Here is a 15,725-nt window from a genome sequence, read left to right as displayed (position 1 = left end):
TCATTAAAGAAAGGAAATGAAAAGAAAAGTGAGGCAAACTCAAACACGTCATAAAACAAGAATAAGTTTGTACCCAAATATAGTTGTGCGAGTTGTATAATAGCTTATCCTATATATAATTTCAAAATACAGATATGGGTTATGAATGGCTGGATGCATGTGTGTCATATATGTGTTATGTGTGAGCATTCGTATTATTTGCAGGCCTGCTTATTCTCTATGCCTGCAAGCACACACATGGCAACATACTGCATAGCATACCACTAAAAGACTTGACCATTGAACTCTATCACGGTTAAAGCTGCATGGGAAGTAGGAATAATGCAGCTACTGATGTGTGACAAATGAACCGTCCTGGAAATGAGCCCTGCCAGCAGCTGCTAAACAAGATTATATAACACACAAGAGAAAGACAGTTTTTTTTTCTTTTTTCGTTGGAAACGGAGGAGCTTTAATAAAACTTAGGTTTGTATATGCACACATGACATAATGTCAGTCTGTGTTTCGTTTGTTCAGCTGCTGGAGTTAAAGCAGCGAACAGCCTTTCATCATGAGTTGGTCTGGCCTCCCCAAATGACAATAATATGATCATGCACATTGTAACGTAGGAGGGAGTGACTCACGCATGCGTATCAAGCCCTCTCCCAGCGCCAAGTGACTGCTGAAAAACAAAGGCAGTGAGCCGCGTCTGGGAAATGTCATCAGTCATCCTTAATGGAGGAAACAGACTTCAGACAATCAATAATGTTATTCTTTGAGCTCTGAAATAACAGAGCCGGAGCTCGTTGTTTTTGCTGTTTGTGCGCGAACAGGACTCCAGGTCTCGCAGCAGTAAGTGACTAAATCGGCTTTTGAGAATCCACAGGTTCCTTTTTTTTCTTTTTTTTTCCCCAAGAAGACATTTCTACTGACGTTTCTGGATGGATCCGGACTGAATGACATCAGCTGTGGGCGAAGAGGAAACAGGTCCTATTAATCGGCGTTTCACGACTTGATCATTTCTCCGAGTGGAGGAAATGATGAAGTTAGTTCTTCACATGCTAATGATGCACGAGCCGCTGGTCGCTGGGAGGCTTTGATTCGTACGTCAACGCGAAAGAAAATAACCTCAGTCGATCAACTGTTTTGGGGTTTCGTAACCTGAAAATCTTCTAGTTGGTATTTTCAGTCGCGGTGGGAGAAGTTTCCTACGCTCTCGTCTACCGAGGAGAGGCGCTGTCCGTAGTCCTGAAGTCATTCCAACAACCGCTATCTGATCCCAGACCTCCTGTGAAGACGACTTCGAATAAAGCAAAAAAAGTTAAAGAGACACTCTCCACCAGCAGCTCCAGGAAGAGCTGAATATGAGAACTCAATACAGAGTTCATCTTCCCACTTTGGTACTTTTGGTTTTTCTCGGTAAGTGCAACTACGCAAGATGCTAACAGCGTTTGATTGTTGTCTGTCTTGTGCCGTCAGATTTTGGGTTACATGCGCATCGATGACTAATCACGGGCCCTGTGAACAATCCAGCTGGCTGTGAACTCAAGACCCAGTTTCACAGCAGACTCACTGACGTCGCAGGGTGCAGCATAGATCAGAGTTGTCAGCATTTCTGTGAAGTAACTAGACCAAGCAAATAGAGGACACCAAGGTTAAGCTTTCCCCCTCTTTTTCTTTCCCCATTCCTTATTTTCCTCCTTGGCACTCAATCTCTGTCTCGCTGTTTCTGTTTGTTTGAGCCCAGAGTTAAAAAAAGGATGAGATTGAATCAATGTTGTCACTGTCTACCCAGGGGGCTTTGTGTTACATAAGAGCAACACTGCAACAGTCACACACATACAAGAAATCCATCTTTTTTTTTCACAATCGCTGGAATTATTTTCCCACACACTGTATATGTTTTTACTTGTAGGAAATGAAAGAAAGAACTGGTTGGAAGGAAATGCATTACAACACTTCACTGTTCTCCTCCCACACCACTTGAGGTTTTGTCATCTTTTTATCCCTCCCTCTGCCAGAACAACAGTAATGGGCAGAGGGCATCATTAGTGCTTGCTGGTCTGGATACTCTCAGATTTGCTGTCAGCTCATTGTGACTGAAGTCTTTCCTGTGTTCACGGAGATGTATAACCGAATTTATGTCTTTTTAACGGTCATTGAGTTTCCCTTTAAACTGAATCCAATGCCGAGCTAGACACAAAACACAAGGGCTAATGAACTCGACAAGGAAGACTGGGTCATGTGTTTATTGCTTTGCTTTTCGCTGTAGCATAAGAGGTTACATTATGTCAGTCAATGGAAAAAAAAAATAATAATTTGCACGATGATTTGAAGCTCTGTCTTTTAGCTCTTCTACTTCAAAATCCTCTTAGATTTACAGAAGGGCCACTTTGAGGCAATCTGTTGGGTTCAGTGATGAATATTAAAGGTTGCTCTCAAAAACTCAAAAGAGAAACTCCTGCTGCATGACATATGATTTCCTTTATGCACACTAAATGCAGCAAGTGTATTATAAAACCTATCCACTGGTATGAATAGTTATTCAGGGCTAATTCATCTGCAGTGCATTAAAAATATACATTCCCCTTGATAAAGAATCCATGAATGTGCATTTGTTGTTTTATTCCAACTGTCCTGGTAAGTCAATCGTAATGGTTAACGGTTTCAAGTTTTCGATATCACACAGTGATCTTGTCTTGGCACAGATTCATGTTCCCCAGTTAGCAGATAGCCGTCCTCTGCCAAACTCTGCATGTGCACCATTCTGCACAGCTAAGGTCAAACTTCCAAAAAGAATACACGATTAGAAAACCAGAATTTCGAGCGTATTTCGACTGTGAACGTTTTGACTGCTGTGCTGAATCTTTTGAAACATTTCCCTGTTCCCTCAGTCCCCCCGAGCAGGCCGGTATGTGTCGATGTCCCGTCGGACACAGAGGCCGTGCTGGGGACATCCATGAAGTTGACCTGCATCTCCTGCATGAAGAGGGAGGAGGTCAAAGCAAAGACATATGTGAATTGGTACTACATTGCACAAAAAGAGGAAGACGACAAACTGGAGAAAACCCATGTAGGTTGCTGTTACAGTACTGCTTATCAGATGGAACTTCGTATTTGTATACATGTGTTCATGCATAGATTGTGCTTTTCCTCTTGTCTTCGTAGATATACAAATATGAGGATAATGTTGCAGAAGAAGTGGATGGACCTTTTAAAGGCCGTCTGACCTGGAATGGGAGCCAAGACTTGCAAGAAATGTCCATTCGAATCAAAAACGTCACCTTTAACGACAGCGGTCTCTATGAGTGCCACGTTCGTCGTGACTTCGAGTTTGGCTTCTTCAGTCCCTCGTTCTCCATTATCAAGAACATCACTCTGAATGTGAAGAAGAAAGGTGCGTAAATTTGAGCCTCTTCTTTGTTCGCATTTTTCCTCTGTGCTGGTGTTTAACTTAAAATGCTGGGTTTATATATTGGTAAAATATACTGGAATTGCTGGAAGGCCGCAGTGTGTTTGGGGAGTGATTATGCATGCTGATCGTATTTACATGATCTAGTTTTATCAAACTGACTTAGATCCAGTCAAAAGACTTTGCTGTGATGATTTCTTCAGTACTTCACTGCTCTACATTTTAATACAGAGAGAAACATGAGCCTGTGTGCTGTGTTAACTCCTGCGTACTGAGTGCTCTCTTTGTGCATGTACATGCCCCTCATCTGATGTTGTATAAAGCGTTTATCAGACCGCGATAAGTGGGCTCTTTCCAATTTATATATTTTCAACTCGTTGTTTTCGCTAAGTGATGCATCAGTGTGAAGGCCACTAACAACACCACTTTCCTCTTTTCCCCTTTGTTGTGATTGTATTAATGTAGGAGGAATAATTGTGTGTTTTTGTTTTGTCTGCCTTTTATTGTCCATCAACGCTTTCTTCTGTTGTGAGTGAAGGGGTTAATTCAAACCAACTACTTTGCTATCTATTATAAGGGGTAATGTATTCTGCTTCCTGAATGCTTGGCTTGCTGAACGTGTCATTCCCCACCTTAATCGAATATACAACATGTATATTTGGCACTACTTAATCCTCCCCATTTCTTTAACTTCACATTCTCTGTGTATGCTTGCTCATGGTATACAGATCCGCCAGAGGCGTATGAAGATAGGCTAGTTGCATCAAGTGTTTGTTTTGCATCCTAAAAAGAAGAGTGTGAATAGGTTGTGAGTAACCTCTGAAATGCATTTTTTCAAAAAAATATAGTACAATTTGATTGTTTGTTTTTTTTCCAATGTATACATATTTAAAAGTGTCTTCTTCATATTACATTCAACAGCCGTATCAAATTTCCCAAAGCCTGCAACCAGTGTCCTCTACATTATAGCCGAACATCATGTTACAGCAATGATGTCAATAGTGGTAGAATGGATTAGCTCATGGTCGACATATCTGTGCATTCCCATCTAAGGGATTATATTACTCTAATAGCCTCTATTTGCAGGGACTGCAGAATCAAATCAGAAAAAAAGCTGTCAGCTGTCTGGTCAGCAGGCTTTCTGGGATTTGGTACACACGCTCGCTGGCACAGTGGTTCGCAGTGGCTCAAAATCATCCTCAAATGAAAGATATTCAAAGGATGAGTTCACTTTTTTTTTTTTTTTTTTGCCCAAGCAATTATCAGCGCCCATATGTGCACTGAAACAGATTTTGCTTGCTGTAATCCTTCCTCCTGTTCGGTCTATTAAAAGATTGCTTTTCGAAGTGTTTCCTTATAGATTACAAGTGACAAAGCGAAAGTACAAAATTAAAATGTGATGACTTCAAAATATCTACCTGATTTAACCAATTTGATCACTGTTTCCACATTAGACTGTATATATTCTTGAGCCAGAACAAGGACGTGGATGGAAATGGTAACACACTATAGGAATACAGATAAAGGGTCACAATTACTTACATTGGAGGCATGACAAAGTGGAAGAGGTGGAAGAGGAATGAGCAAAAACTGTTAAAAAAAACTTCATTGCATTTCTTGTCTTTAATACGCATATAAAAAAGATAAAATGTAATGCTCTGCTGTACTTACAAACTAAATTCGTCCTCATGCTCTGAGAACCACTGCCCTTATTCATCTTATTTCATTCTCAAAGGTACCCTGTGGAGTTTCTGTGATTTTACGACTGGATTGCGCTTTAATTTATATTTTTTAATACGTTTAAGTACATATTCACAATTGGTGCAATACACTAGTTTCAACATGAAAATAAACATGATGTAACATCAAATTTAAAAGCAAAAAGCAAAAAAAAAAAAAAAAAAAAGGCCTCTTGGGGTGGTTAATGTATCCAGTATGTTCGTCACATCTCAAAGATAAGACGTGGAAAATTCTCCACAGGGCACCTTTAACTCCTCATAAAGACTCTACTATCATAAGGTATGATCATGCTATTCTGTATGCAACATAGTGTTGTGTATAATTTCTATAGTTTATCTGTAAGCAGGATGCTAGCCAGAAAACATGTATTTCATATTCATAGTGATAATTACATACATGCTTAGCTGGACTAATCAAATGAAAGCAATCTGTTCAAGTATAATGTAGACACATTGCCTCCCCTATCGTGACTGACAGCCGATTACGGTTCCGCAGGTTTGAACGAGCTTAGCATACTTACTTAAACACGAAAAATAAAGTCTTGACTGCTCTTTCCTGCACAAAAAATAAATAAATAAATAAATAAATCAAGGGTGTGCCTGCTGCTGAATAATGCATGTCCCCCGCTGCTGTTTGTACTCCGCAGCCACTGCAGACCCCACGGCAATCTACTCCGAGATCATGATGTATGTGCTGCTCGTGTTCTTGACCTTCTGGCTGCTGGTAGAAATGGTCTACTGCTACAGGAAGATCTCAAAGTCTGATGAGCAGGCACAGGACACGGCGTGAGTCTCACACAGCTAAATGTACAAATCCACAGACGGACACACACACACAGATAAGTGAGAGCAGGGATGTGACTGGACAGCAAATTGAAACACTGTGTGTCCTCAGCACTAACCTGCTGTGACATCTCCAGATATACATGCATGTGTTTTTGTTTTATTTTCTTATGACTCGAAACACAGTATGCTTGAATTTCTTATTAGTACGTAGAATCTATTTATGACTTATTGGGAAAAGAGATTTAGAAGGCAGCCTGTATGTGAATGAAACAAATAAAGCAAACAGACAGACACACAGACACAGAGGTAATTGAGTCTACACTGGCTCAGCTTGCGACTCTCCTACAACAGTAATCTGTCTTTTCACTTGAACTCCCTGACGGGCACGAGTAAGTCTGAGCACTGCTGACTTCTCTTTTTTTTCCTAAACGACATTTATTTTATTTATATATTTATTTTTTTACATCTCTGATGGATTGTCAGCTCCATCGGAGACTGACTTTTCGCGTCACCTTGTCAGTGCCGTCAAAGACACGTGTACAGTCAGCTCCCACCGGATTTCCCTGCGTTGACTAAGCCAGCAGATCCACTTTGACACGTTCTGAACAGGCAATTTATGTCCTGAAGACAATCACCACCGATAATACACGGCACACATGCTGACCCGGTTATTGTTATTTTTCAAACGGTTAATGCTGATCCCATATCTGACTACGTCACTGACACATAAAGCCACCATTGTTCTTTATACGTACGATGTTTTCCCACACTATGTTTTCAGAAGAGAGGGATTAAATTATAAGATGCCTGTTGTTGCTTATGGAGGGGATTAAGCTTTTTTTTTTCTTGTCTAAATCCTCTATTTCATTTGAAAAAGCCTTGTACCATGGCAAATGGTAAAATGGAAATATCACTTTTCTGTCCTGTATGTAAATTGTTAGTTACAGTTGCAAGAACAACAGACTGGGATTAATTCGAGAGCCCAAACTGAACATTGCAATGTTCTCTCAATTCTAAAAGAGTTGCAACGCTTTAAAATGACTTTTAAATGTTTGCTTTATATTGCAAACAATAAAGCGAAAATAAAAAATACAAATCAAAGTCAATAAAATGTTTCCACAAAATATGACCTCACAAACCGATTTGAAAAACTAAAAGCAAATGCTTTCACAGAATAGCAATAGAAGGCACTGTGCAACAATAGGTCCTCTAAGCCGTGAGCAGGCTGCTGACTTCTGTTTTTATTAATAAGTAATAATTAATTGATTATAATCCGTATGTACCCACGGCGTTTAGATAAAGCTTACTGAACAAGGTCTGGGGCGCACATTAAGTTAAGCATCAAGTAATAAATGCGCGTAACATTGTAAACCTCATCGGTTTTTGCCGAGTAAACGAGTTGTTGCCCCCTCCATAGCCGTCATTGACCTGCATGGCAACACATCTCACAGCGAGAAAATACTTCCACTCGAAGAGGCTGCACCCTTATGGGCTTAATGGATCTGTACCACAAGCACGCTGCCTTGAAATTACTTTTGAATTTAGCGATGCATTAGTGGCGGCTGTTCACATTAGTCATGCAACCAAAAGTGATAATCTCAAGAAGTGAATGAGTTTGAAAATTTGCTGATAGAGTCACAAAGCTCACTCCACTTGAAATGAATTTTGCATCATTTGCACGGTTTGTGTGCATCTATATTGAATTGAGAACATGTTTAGTCACGGTACTTTGGTTTTTAGCAAGCTGAAAGTTTGCTATTTAATACTGAATGAGGATGTCGTGTCTTGCTAATGTGCAAGCCGTAGAGACATTAGACAGCATTACAGTGTTTTTATTTATTTATTTATTGTTTTTATCAAATTTATGAATTAGAGCCAAATGTTTATACAGCCTCCCTGTCTTAAAAGGATGGAAACTCCGTCACTGTTGCGAGCATTAGACTTTGGTGTATGGCGCTGGAGTGAACCATGCCACCAGATCTTAGACACTCCTCTGTTTCTTTACCAATCTGCCCACAGGACAAACTACCTAGCCATTCCTTCTGAGCAGAAAGACAATCCAGCAGCTCCTGTTACCGAATAAAAGCAGTTGTCGTTGACACGGTATTTTACATGTGATTCTCTCAACCCGATACCCCAATCATGGAATTCACCCATTGTTTGTGCAATAATAACTGTGCGAGCTCCTGTTGCATCTCCCCTCACTCCTTCCTTCCCTTCACGAGGGCTTCCTCTCCTCTCATTTATGGAACTGCCACCTTATCACAAATCCTCCATTTGTCCTCACTCTTCATTCCTCTACCCTTTCAAGGCTTATCCATTAGAAATGTTAGAATATATTTAATGTGGGGGTAAAACATGCGTAAGAAATATGTGATTAATCATTTCAAGTATTATATTAAACTCCCCAGCACAGATCTGCACAGTGAAGACAGCAAATGCAAATGCAGCATGTGAAATGTGTGAAATTTGCATGCGTATGATACTGGGTTGCAATATTCATAAACATCACAGCTGTTAGGGGATGTAAGCTTTATATACCGTTGCAGATGTTAAGTGGGATTTACACGATTTCATGTGGAATGAGGCAGAACGTGTTCTTTACTCCTCTTAGGTATTGACCACTCACGATGGGGCTCCAGTATCATGTGACATGAAGGCGTCATACCCCCAGACAGCCATGGGAATCCTGCCAACCGACCTCCCCCGTGTACGGCCTATGTCTTGTGAAGAGCCAGTCACAAGCTTCCGAGTGCTCCCGATTTTCCTCCCTCTCTGTCTGTCTTTTCTATCTTCGTGCCAGACAGTGCTTTTACAAATACATCAGGTTAAAGAACAAACATGTCCATCACTTACTATCAGATAAGTGCCAGCCACGCTTCATTTGGATCTGCCAGAGTAGACATCCTAGTAGTGGGTAGTGCCTCTGTGCTTTACATATGATCCCTGGAAAGAATCTGTCCTATTGTTGTCAAGGCTGTTAATATATATATATATATAAGTATATCAACTCTGTGGAACATGTTTAGTTTTCTTTTCTTACACTTTTATAGATTCGCAGAGATTTTGGGTCACAGTTTTATTTGTATTGGCCAAAACAATTTTTCAGGAAATGGGATTGCACAGCTTTTATACCGTATGGATGTGCGTTTGTTCCCATTTCGTTGTATGCATCGATGAAACAAATATGTAACGGAAACACACTACAGGAATACAAATGATATTGTATCAAGCCAATACTGTTGAATTCATCTAGAGCAGTGGTTCCCACCCTTTTTTTCTTGGAGCACCCCCTATTTGTATCCGAGAAAAGCGGGGCTTCATCCCTCCTAGCTCCTAGCTTAATTTTTCCGAGTTTGATGACGCCTTCACAAAAACTTGGGAATTCTGTATTCCAACTCGGAAAGACTTCCAATACCGTTCACTTTACAGGTTAACTTGGAAGAGAAAAGATAAGTTTGGTATTGTCACCATTTGCCCACGCCCACCCTACTTCTGATTAGCTAGTGATGTTAGCAACTGACTGCTTGATCCTGTCAATATCCCACATCAACATTTTTTTCTGAATGTTGGTTGGGAACCACTGATCTAGAGGTCTTTCCTATATATTAATCTTTAATCCGTGTTCTGCACCGATGTCAAAGTGCATTCAATAGGTTGAATCTTACTTACTGCATACAATCAGGCTACATTTCCTCCTTGAAGCTTTGACTGTTGCCGATGTTCTGTAGTAGCCCTGCTATATTGTGCCTGTTTCTATAGTACAACACTGTAGAAATATACTTTCTTTATTTGGTGATTCTATCATGCCACGCCGGTCTTTGTCTACTTAAGATATAATATCTCCTGTGTGAGTGAGCTGCTTTTGAACTATTAAATACAATGCATTCCACAGTCTGAAGCTCTCCTCTTGTTTGCTGCTACTGCTTTCATGTCATTGCTCAGATGCCATTGAAATTGCAGTCCACTTTCAGACTTTTACTTTTACAAGGATGCCGAGAGGTAAATGCAGCATTGACTCTCAGAAGCTTCCGTCTTATGCTCCTCTTATTATCTGTGGCCGCGGTGGTATTGAAAGGAAGAGAGTGGGCTTTAAATCATCCGCAACACGCACCTCTGGTGTTTTCAGCTCACTCCAGCTCACTGCGGGAAAGGACTTTCGATTAGTTTCTGCTTGAGGTGAACCGAGTGTATTTTAAATTGTCAGACTTCACTGGGCATAATGACAGCACTGAATGTAGCAAAGTGTTTATCTTAAAGTAAGGTCAGAGAGAGACCTAATGGAGGGCAGAGAAAAGGTGGACACACGGTAGAGCAGAGACTGGCGGTTAGAGAAAAATGTGATGTACGTTGCTCTTTTAGCTAGCCGTGACCCACAGCAGTGACAGATATAGCAGCAGCAGCTGTTGTTATAGCAACACAGGCATGCCTGTAGAAAGGCAGATTGCTTGGCGAAGATATTACCATATGATAGTTGGGACGCATTCATTTACGCAGCTCCAGGAAAAATGGTGGTTTAATACTCTTACTACTGTACAAAAAAAAAAAGAAAAAGAAGACGGCAGTCACTGGCCATGGTGTGAAGAGGTTTGATAAACCAGAAAGAGAAGAAATGCCTCCGCAAACCACAAACCAAGGTCAAGTATATTGTCTGAATGGCACATAACTAATGTAACTAGTGCGCTCTTTATCCATCCATCAAGTTCACATAAATTGGTTATTGATTGTGCGACACATCCCATAAACTCAGGAACAATGTGACATTATAGCTTTGCAATGGATGGTGAAAGTGCAATCCTGTAACCCTCCCCCCCTTTCTCTCTCCGTCCCTGTCTGTTCCTTTTCCTACTCTATTGTTACAATGTGCCTCCCTGAGGATACAACCCAGTAATACGGCCCACATTCTACCAAAATACGTTTCAATTAAACAACTGAGGCCCAGCTGCCTCCGTGTGGTGGTGAGCATTTTAAGTCACGTCACACCAAGCAGGCGGATTAGCGGTGACTACTAACACTCATAATTTGGTGTTAATTTTCTCACCTCTTAAATGGAAACAGCTAATCACACAAAGGGTCATTATTGATGAAAAGCTCCTTGTTAAATTAATAAAGCAATTTGTACACACAACACTTTTTTCCCCCCCAGCTCTTACCACTGGCCTGTTCTCAGAGGTTTTAAAGTTGCCTAAAGTGCTTGAGCAAAATGTGCAGACCTGACCTTAAATCATTAATCATGCAATCTATTACGCACATGCATGTCTGTCTATGAAGGGTCTTTGTCTCCCCCTAGTGTAAAGAGTATCACGTCATCAAACACTGACATGTAATCAGAGCTGTGCAACGAATGCCGCGCTGCCTTTTTTTTTCTGTCTGTCACACGTTGGGGCGCCAGGTTGGCCAGAGGAGGAGGATTTCTTGCTGAGGACTGTGATATTTTGCAACGAATTCAGATGATAGCGTAGTTGATTTATCAGTCATTGGTCGATCAGAAACACTTGGCTGTGGCCCGAGCTTTGATACGGCATGCTGCCACACATCACAGTCTGAAAGAAACACACGTTATTGATTGCTGATCAATAGTCACTTTGGTGGGCGTGGGCTCTGTCTCTTTTAGCATTAGATAGTTGTGATAGATGGAAACATATTGAGTGAGTAAAGTGAGTCGTTATTATGGTTCACTTTTCTGCTTCCTAACTGGGATATCACAAACTCTGATTCCTCTCCGCTCCTCTCGAAGAGTCCACCGTGTGGTACAGTCAAAAGGGATTTTCAAAGCATTGTATCGCACTAGGTCAGAGCGAGAGAGGTGCTTCCGCAGCAATTCTCCTGCCGGCCGATTTCCTTTAGTTGCTTGAGATGAATGAATACATTTCAGATGGAGGCACAGAAACTGAATAATTTCTCCCATGCAAGCTTTCTTCCTCGAGATAACCACGGGCATCCCACTCATAATTATAAATCTTCACACATTTCATCCTGTAGACTTCTAGACGGAGCAGGGCTGTTGACTTTTACGCACACGCACAAAATAAAAATAAATAAAAAAATAAATAAAAAAGCCCACACCATTAATTCATCTCTGGAATGTGCAAGTTTCAGCTTGATTATGGGTTTCTAGCCAAGGAGAGATGCGAGATATTTTTGGATTGTGAAAGATTTCTCTTTTTGTCAACATAAATTATAAAACTGGAATTCAATGCCTCAGACTGTTTTCCTCCGATCGAGCTGTGTTGATAATAAATTAGTAATAAGACGCACCTTTGAGAGCAAACGATGTGCTGGGGAAAACTGTGTGGCTTGTTTGAAAAGTAAGCCACTGCAGAAGAGTAACTAGAGCGCTTGGACCCTTCTCGTCTAAATAGATGTAACAGGAAATATGTTCCACATCACATGTGCATGGGATTCACTTTGGAGGATGCATTTTTCCTGCTTTCGATGAGAACACAGATACGGCTGTCATATGCTATCTGTCTGATAAATATGAGGCGCCACCAGCTATTTAGCTGAGCTTAACATTGAAAAGAAAAGTGGAAATAACCAACGACCCTGCCAAAAACAAAAACAATATTATATAACATGATGCATGTAAGTGAGCTATAGAGGAGCTTGTAGGACAGAGCCAAGCTATCAGTTTTATTCTACTTCAAGTCTTTATTTTCATCTGGCTGTAGTCTCATCATTTCTAAAAGGCATCATAGAGGGGTCAGTATTCTCATCTAACTATTTTCTAATATAACTCTCGTCAAGAATGAAGCAATAAAAATAAAGCTTCTCAAAATATCAAACTACCAGGTTACCTACAGTATGACATTTTACAATATATATCACCAAATCTGTCTATATAAGGTCATGCTGAGACAGGTCTTTAGTGCCTTTCAGCAATTTTTGTTGGTGACATTTGTCATATTTTTTTCACAGACCTGTTCAATGAAAAAAAAAAAAAAAAAAAAAAAAAAATCATTGCATCTCAATTTTTGCTTTTGGACAGAATCCACTGTCAGCATTTCCACGGCCTGCGTGTGCTAATTGGCTACATTATCGCGCAATTATATGGTCAATATTTGATTAGCCATTTACCTTTACCCCCCTGACTCATACATTCTTCAAAGTCGATGCCTATTATGGGAATAGAAAGCTGACACAACACATCACTCAGGTGTTTATGGCGTCTCTGTCAGCCATTAAATCTCACCTGTCCAACTTCAAAGCACTGTACCTCTGGACACCGTTTGCATTCCCTGTGAATTCATCTGGAGTGTCAGTATAATTGTATCAACATCTCTGTTGCAGAGCTGTTATCATTCCCTCGCGGTAACATTGGCACAGAGCGAAGAGGTGGAGGTGTCTGACAAATAGAGAGCTGCTCCTAACTACTGAATAAGAAACCCATCTTCTCTGGAATATTCATTTACTATCATGCAATCACTCAAAGCCCTTTGAACATTAGCCCTACACTTGGTATTTCATTTTCTCTGACTTCTTCTATCTCTAGTGGTAGATTTTTATTATGTATACATCTCATGTTAGTTTTCTCGCAGTTCCACAAATGTATGACATTTGCAGAGCAATATTCTGCAAATCCAGCTATTCTTATCTATTTCATATAGCCATAAAGCAATTTTGATTCGCCGGATTCTTCCTTAAATCCAATACAAACTGTAATGCCACAACACACACAGGGAAACCTGTCAATAGACAATATTGGAGACTGTGTCTGTTAGCCAACAACAATCATTTCATGCATCCATCTGAGCGCTTCCATTGCTCTGCCCATCTGTGGTGTGGATTAGACGTAGCAGGCACTTGTTTACATTTTCAGTAGTGCTGCTCTTAATCTGTAGCCAATATGGGTGTTTTCCTTTATCTGTAGTGTGTGTTTCCAAATAAATCACTTAGCCCAAGCCTTCGCATTGTCATTACACGATAAGGGTTGCCAGTGTGGGCCGATACTGGATAAAAAAAAAAAAAGATAATTAAAAAAATAATCCAAAACCCCAGCTGTTTTAAACTTCTAATCAAAACTGAATCTATGAATTAAACAGGAACCCCTTTCACCGTATACCTTAACCTTTCCTCTTTCCCATCCATCTCCTTTATTTAATTCACCCGCAATTCAAACAAGAGGCATCTTTGAATAGCGAAACAAAGAGGATGCCTTAAATAAAAAGACCATTTACAAGTCAGACTCGGAAGCGAGGCAGTGACTGAGCCCTGCTCTCTAATTTGCGATGAGAGGATGGAGCTGGCCCACAGCGCAATGACGTCGCAGCTCTATTGTTAGTGAAATGAACACCTGGCTGCCAGAGAAGTGCTAAATCACTGCTGTGTGTTTAGCCACACCTGAGGCTCGCCGCGCAAACTGACACAAAGCAGAACATTACATTGCAGGCTGGATGAATTCAAAGGTAACTGAGATGTGGGCTTTTATCTAATAAATCAACAAGTGGACTGTCTGCAGTTTACACCGTGTTTACTACGTGTTTTTAGCATGTTCACAGGACACTCTTGCCTGGATCAGCCCTGTGAGTCGAACCCAAACAAAGCAGGGATACATGCACATTTGAAATGATGTTGAGATACCTACAAATACAACAACAAAGATGTTTATTCTCTGTGAATACTATTGCTCGCTTGGATGAAATATATATATATATATTTTTTTTTATCATCATGAATTGGCCAAGGGCAAGTGAGTGCATGTTAAAGATAATCTTGGTGTTTTAAAAAACCAAGGGCAGATTCTTCAAGTTCACGGGATTGAAGCAGTTTGGAGGAATACTGTGCTCCAAAGGTAGATTCATAGATGAACCGACTTTGTTCACAGAAAGCTATTTTAATTCTAGGACTCACGTACTATCGCTGCAATTCAGTGTATAAATGTGGCCTTTTGAACCACTCTGCCACTATATTTTGAAGAGCACTACAAGTAACGTGTTGGCTTTTAGTTTGTAAAAATAAAGAGTTTGTATATAGACGGATATTGCAGTAAGTTATGGAACATCTTCTCAGTCATCAGCGCTAACCACCACAACAGTGCCCTACAGAGCATCTTATTTATTTAACTTACAAACACGAAAAGACCCACAATGAAATAACATGAACCTTTTCCAAAGTGTTTTGCATGTAGTTGAAAGATATATTTATCAGAGTAAGGCTGCTGACTGACTGCATGTAAACAAGAATATTAGTGGAATTTTCTATTTAATTAGCCTTGTGACCGAATTAGTAAGAATACTGTCTTTTTCAAAATGTGCACACAAACACAAACTGGATTATTTTGCGATTTTTAATGCAGTCATGATTTCTTGGGAGATGAAGCACTGAAAAAGATGCATCGCCAGACTTGATTACACAAAAGTGGCCGAGAGGGAAATGAATCTTGTTGATTTCTCAATGATTTGCAATTACGTTGTGTATTCAAAAGCTGATAGGGGGAAGGAGAGGGTTTTAAAACAGAACCCAGTCTCTGACAAGGGAGCTGCTGCTGTCTGATAATAGGTGTTTTCGGATCCATAGCTGGAATTCCAGGCAAGCCCTCCACCCAGGGACGCTCGCAAACATGACTCAGTCAAGGCAACCACTGTAAATTATAACTCGCCCTGTCTCACAACCCGAGACTCGTTTCACTTTTTCGCTGGATGGAACTCAATTATACACTTCACACCAGCAGATTTAATCTGCCGAGGGTGAAGTTTTAGATGGGCAATGAGAAATAAAAGCAGTTCTTGTCTGCCACAAGTCAGCAATTTCCAGAAATCCTCTGGCATTGGTTAACACACCGTTACGCACTTTTTTGCACAGTTTTGTTT

At 40.5% G+C, this 15,725-nt stretch overlaps 1 protein-coding gene across 2 annotated transcripts; it reads left to right on the top strand.

Moving 5' to 3' along the window:
• The first annotated feature begins 672 nt into the window (after positions 1-672).
• On the top strand, positions 673-9,810 carry scn3b (sodium channel, voltage-gated, type III, beta). 2 transcript variants are annotated; one of them, XM_047594848.1, is made up of 6 exons: positions 674-1,398; positions 2,874-3,052; positions 3,148-3,376; positions 5,778-5,916; positions 7,936-8,019; positions 8,531-9,810. In XM_047594848.1, the coding sequence occupies exons 1-5, from the start codon at positions 1,344-1,346 to the stop codon at positions 7,997-7,999; spliced, it is 666 nt and encodes a 221-aa protein (XP_047450804.1). In that variant the 5' UTR covers positions 674-1,343; the 3' UTR covers positions 8,000-8,019; positions 8,531-9,810. The 2 variants fall into 2 exon arrangements, with proteins under 2 accessions (XP_047450805.1, XP_047450804.1); XM_047594849.1 differs by lacking the exon at positions 7,936-8,019 and having other exon boundaries at positions 673-1,398.
• Positions 9,811-15,725: the final 5,915 nt, after the last annotated feature.

Source organism: Mugil cephalus, chromosome 9, assembly GCF_022458985.1.
Source record: "Mugil cephalus isolate CIBA_MC_2020 chromosome 9, CIBA_Mcephalus_1.1, whole genome shotgun sequence".
In the NCBI taxonomy this organism is placed as follows: Eukaryota; Metazoa; Chordata; class Actinopteri; order Mugiliformes; family Mugilidae; genus Mugil; species Mugil cephalus.
The sequence above is the reverse complement of the archived record's forward strand: the minus strand, read 5'-3'. Positions and strand labels throughout refer to the sequence as shown.

What these genes read in the sequence shown, in the direction of transcription:
- scn3b (XM_047594848.1), top strand. Translation starts at nt 1,344, where the DNA reads ATGAGAACTCAATACAGAGTTCATCTTCCCACTTTGGTACTTTTGGTT. An exon ending in GGTACTTTTGGTTTTTCTCG is followed by an intron (nt 1,399 to 2,873) that starts GTAAGTGCAACT and finishes CTGTTCCCTCAG; the next exon opens with TCCCCCCGAGCAGGCCGGTA. An exon ending in TCTGAATGTGAAGAAGAAAG is followed by an intron (nt 3,377 to 5,777) that starts GTGCGTAAATTT and finishes TGTACTCCGCAG; the next exon opens with CCACTGCAGACCCCACGGCA.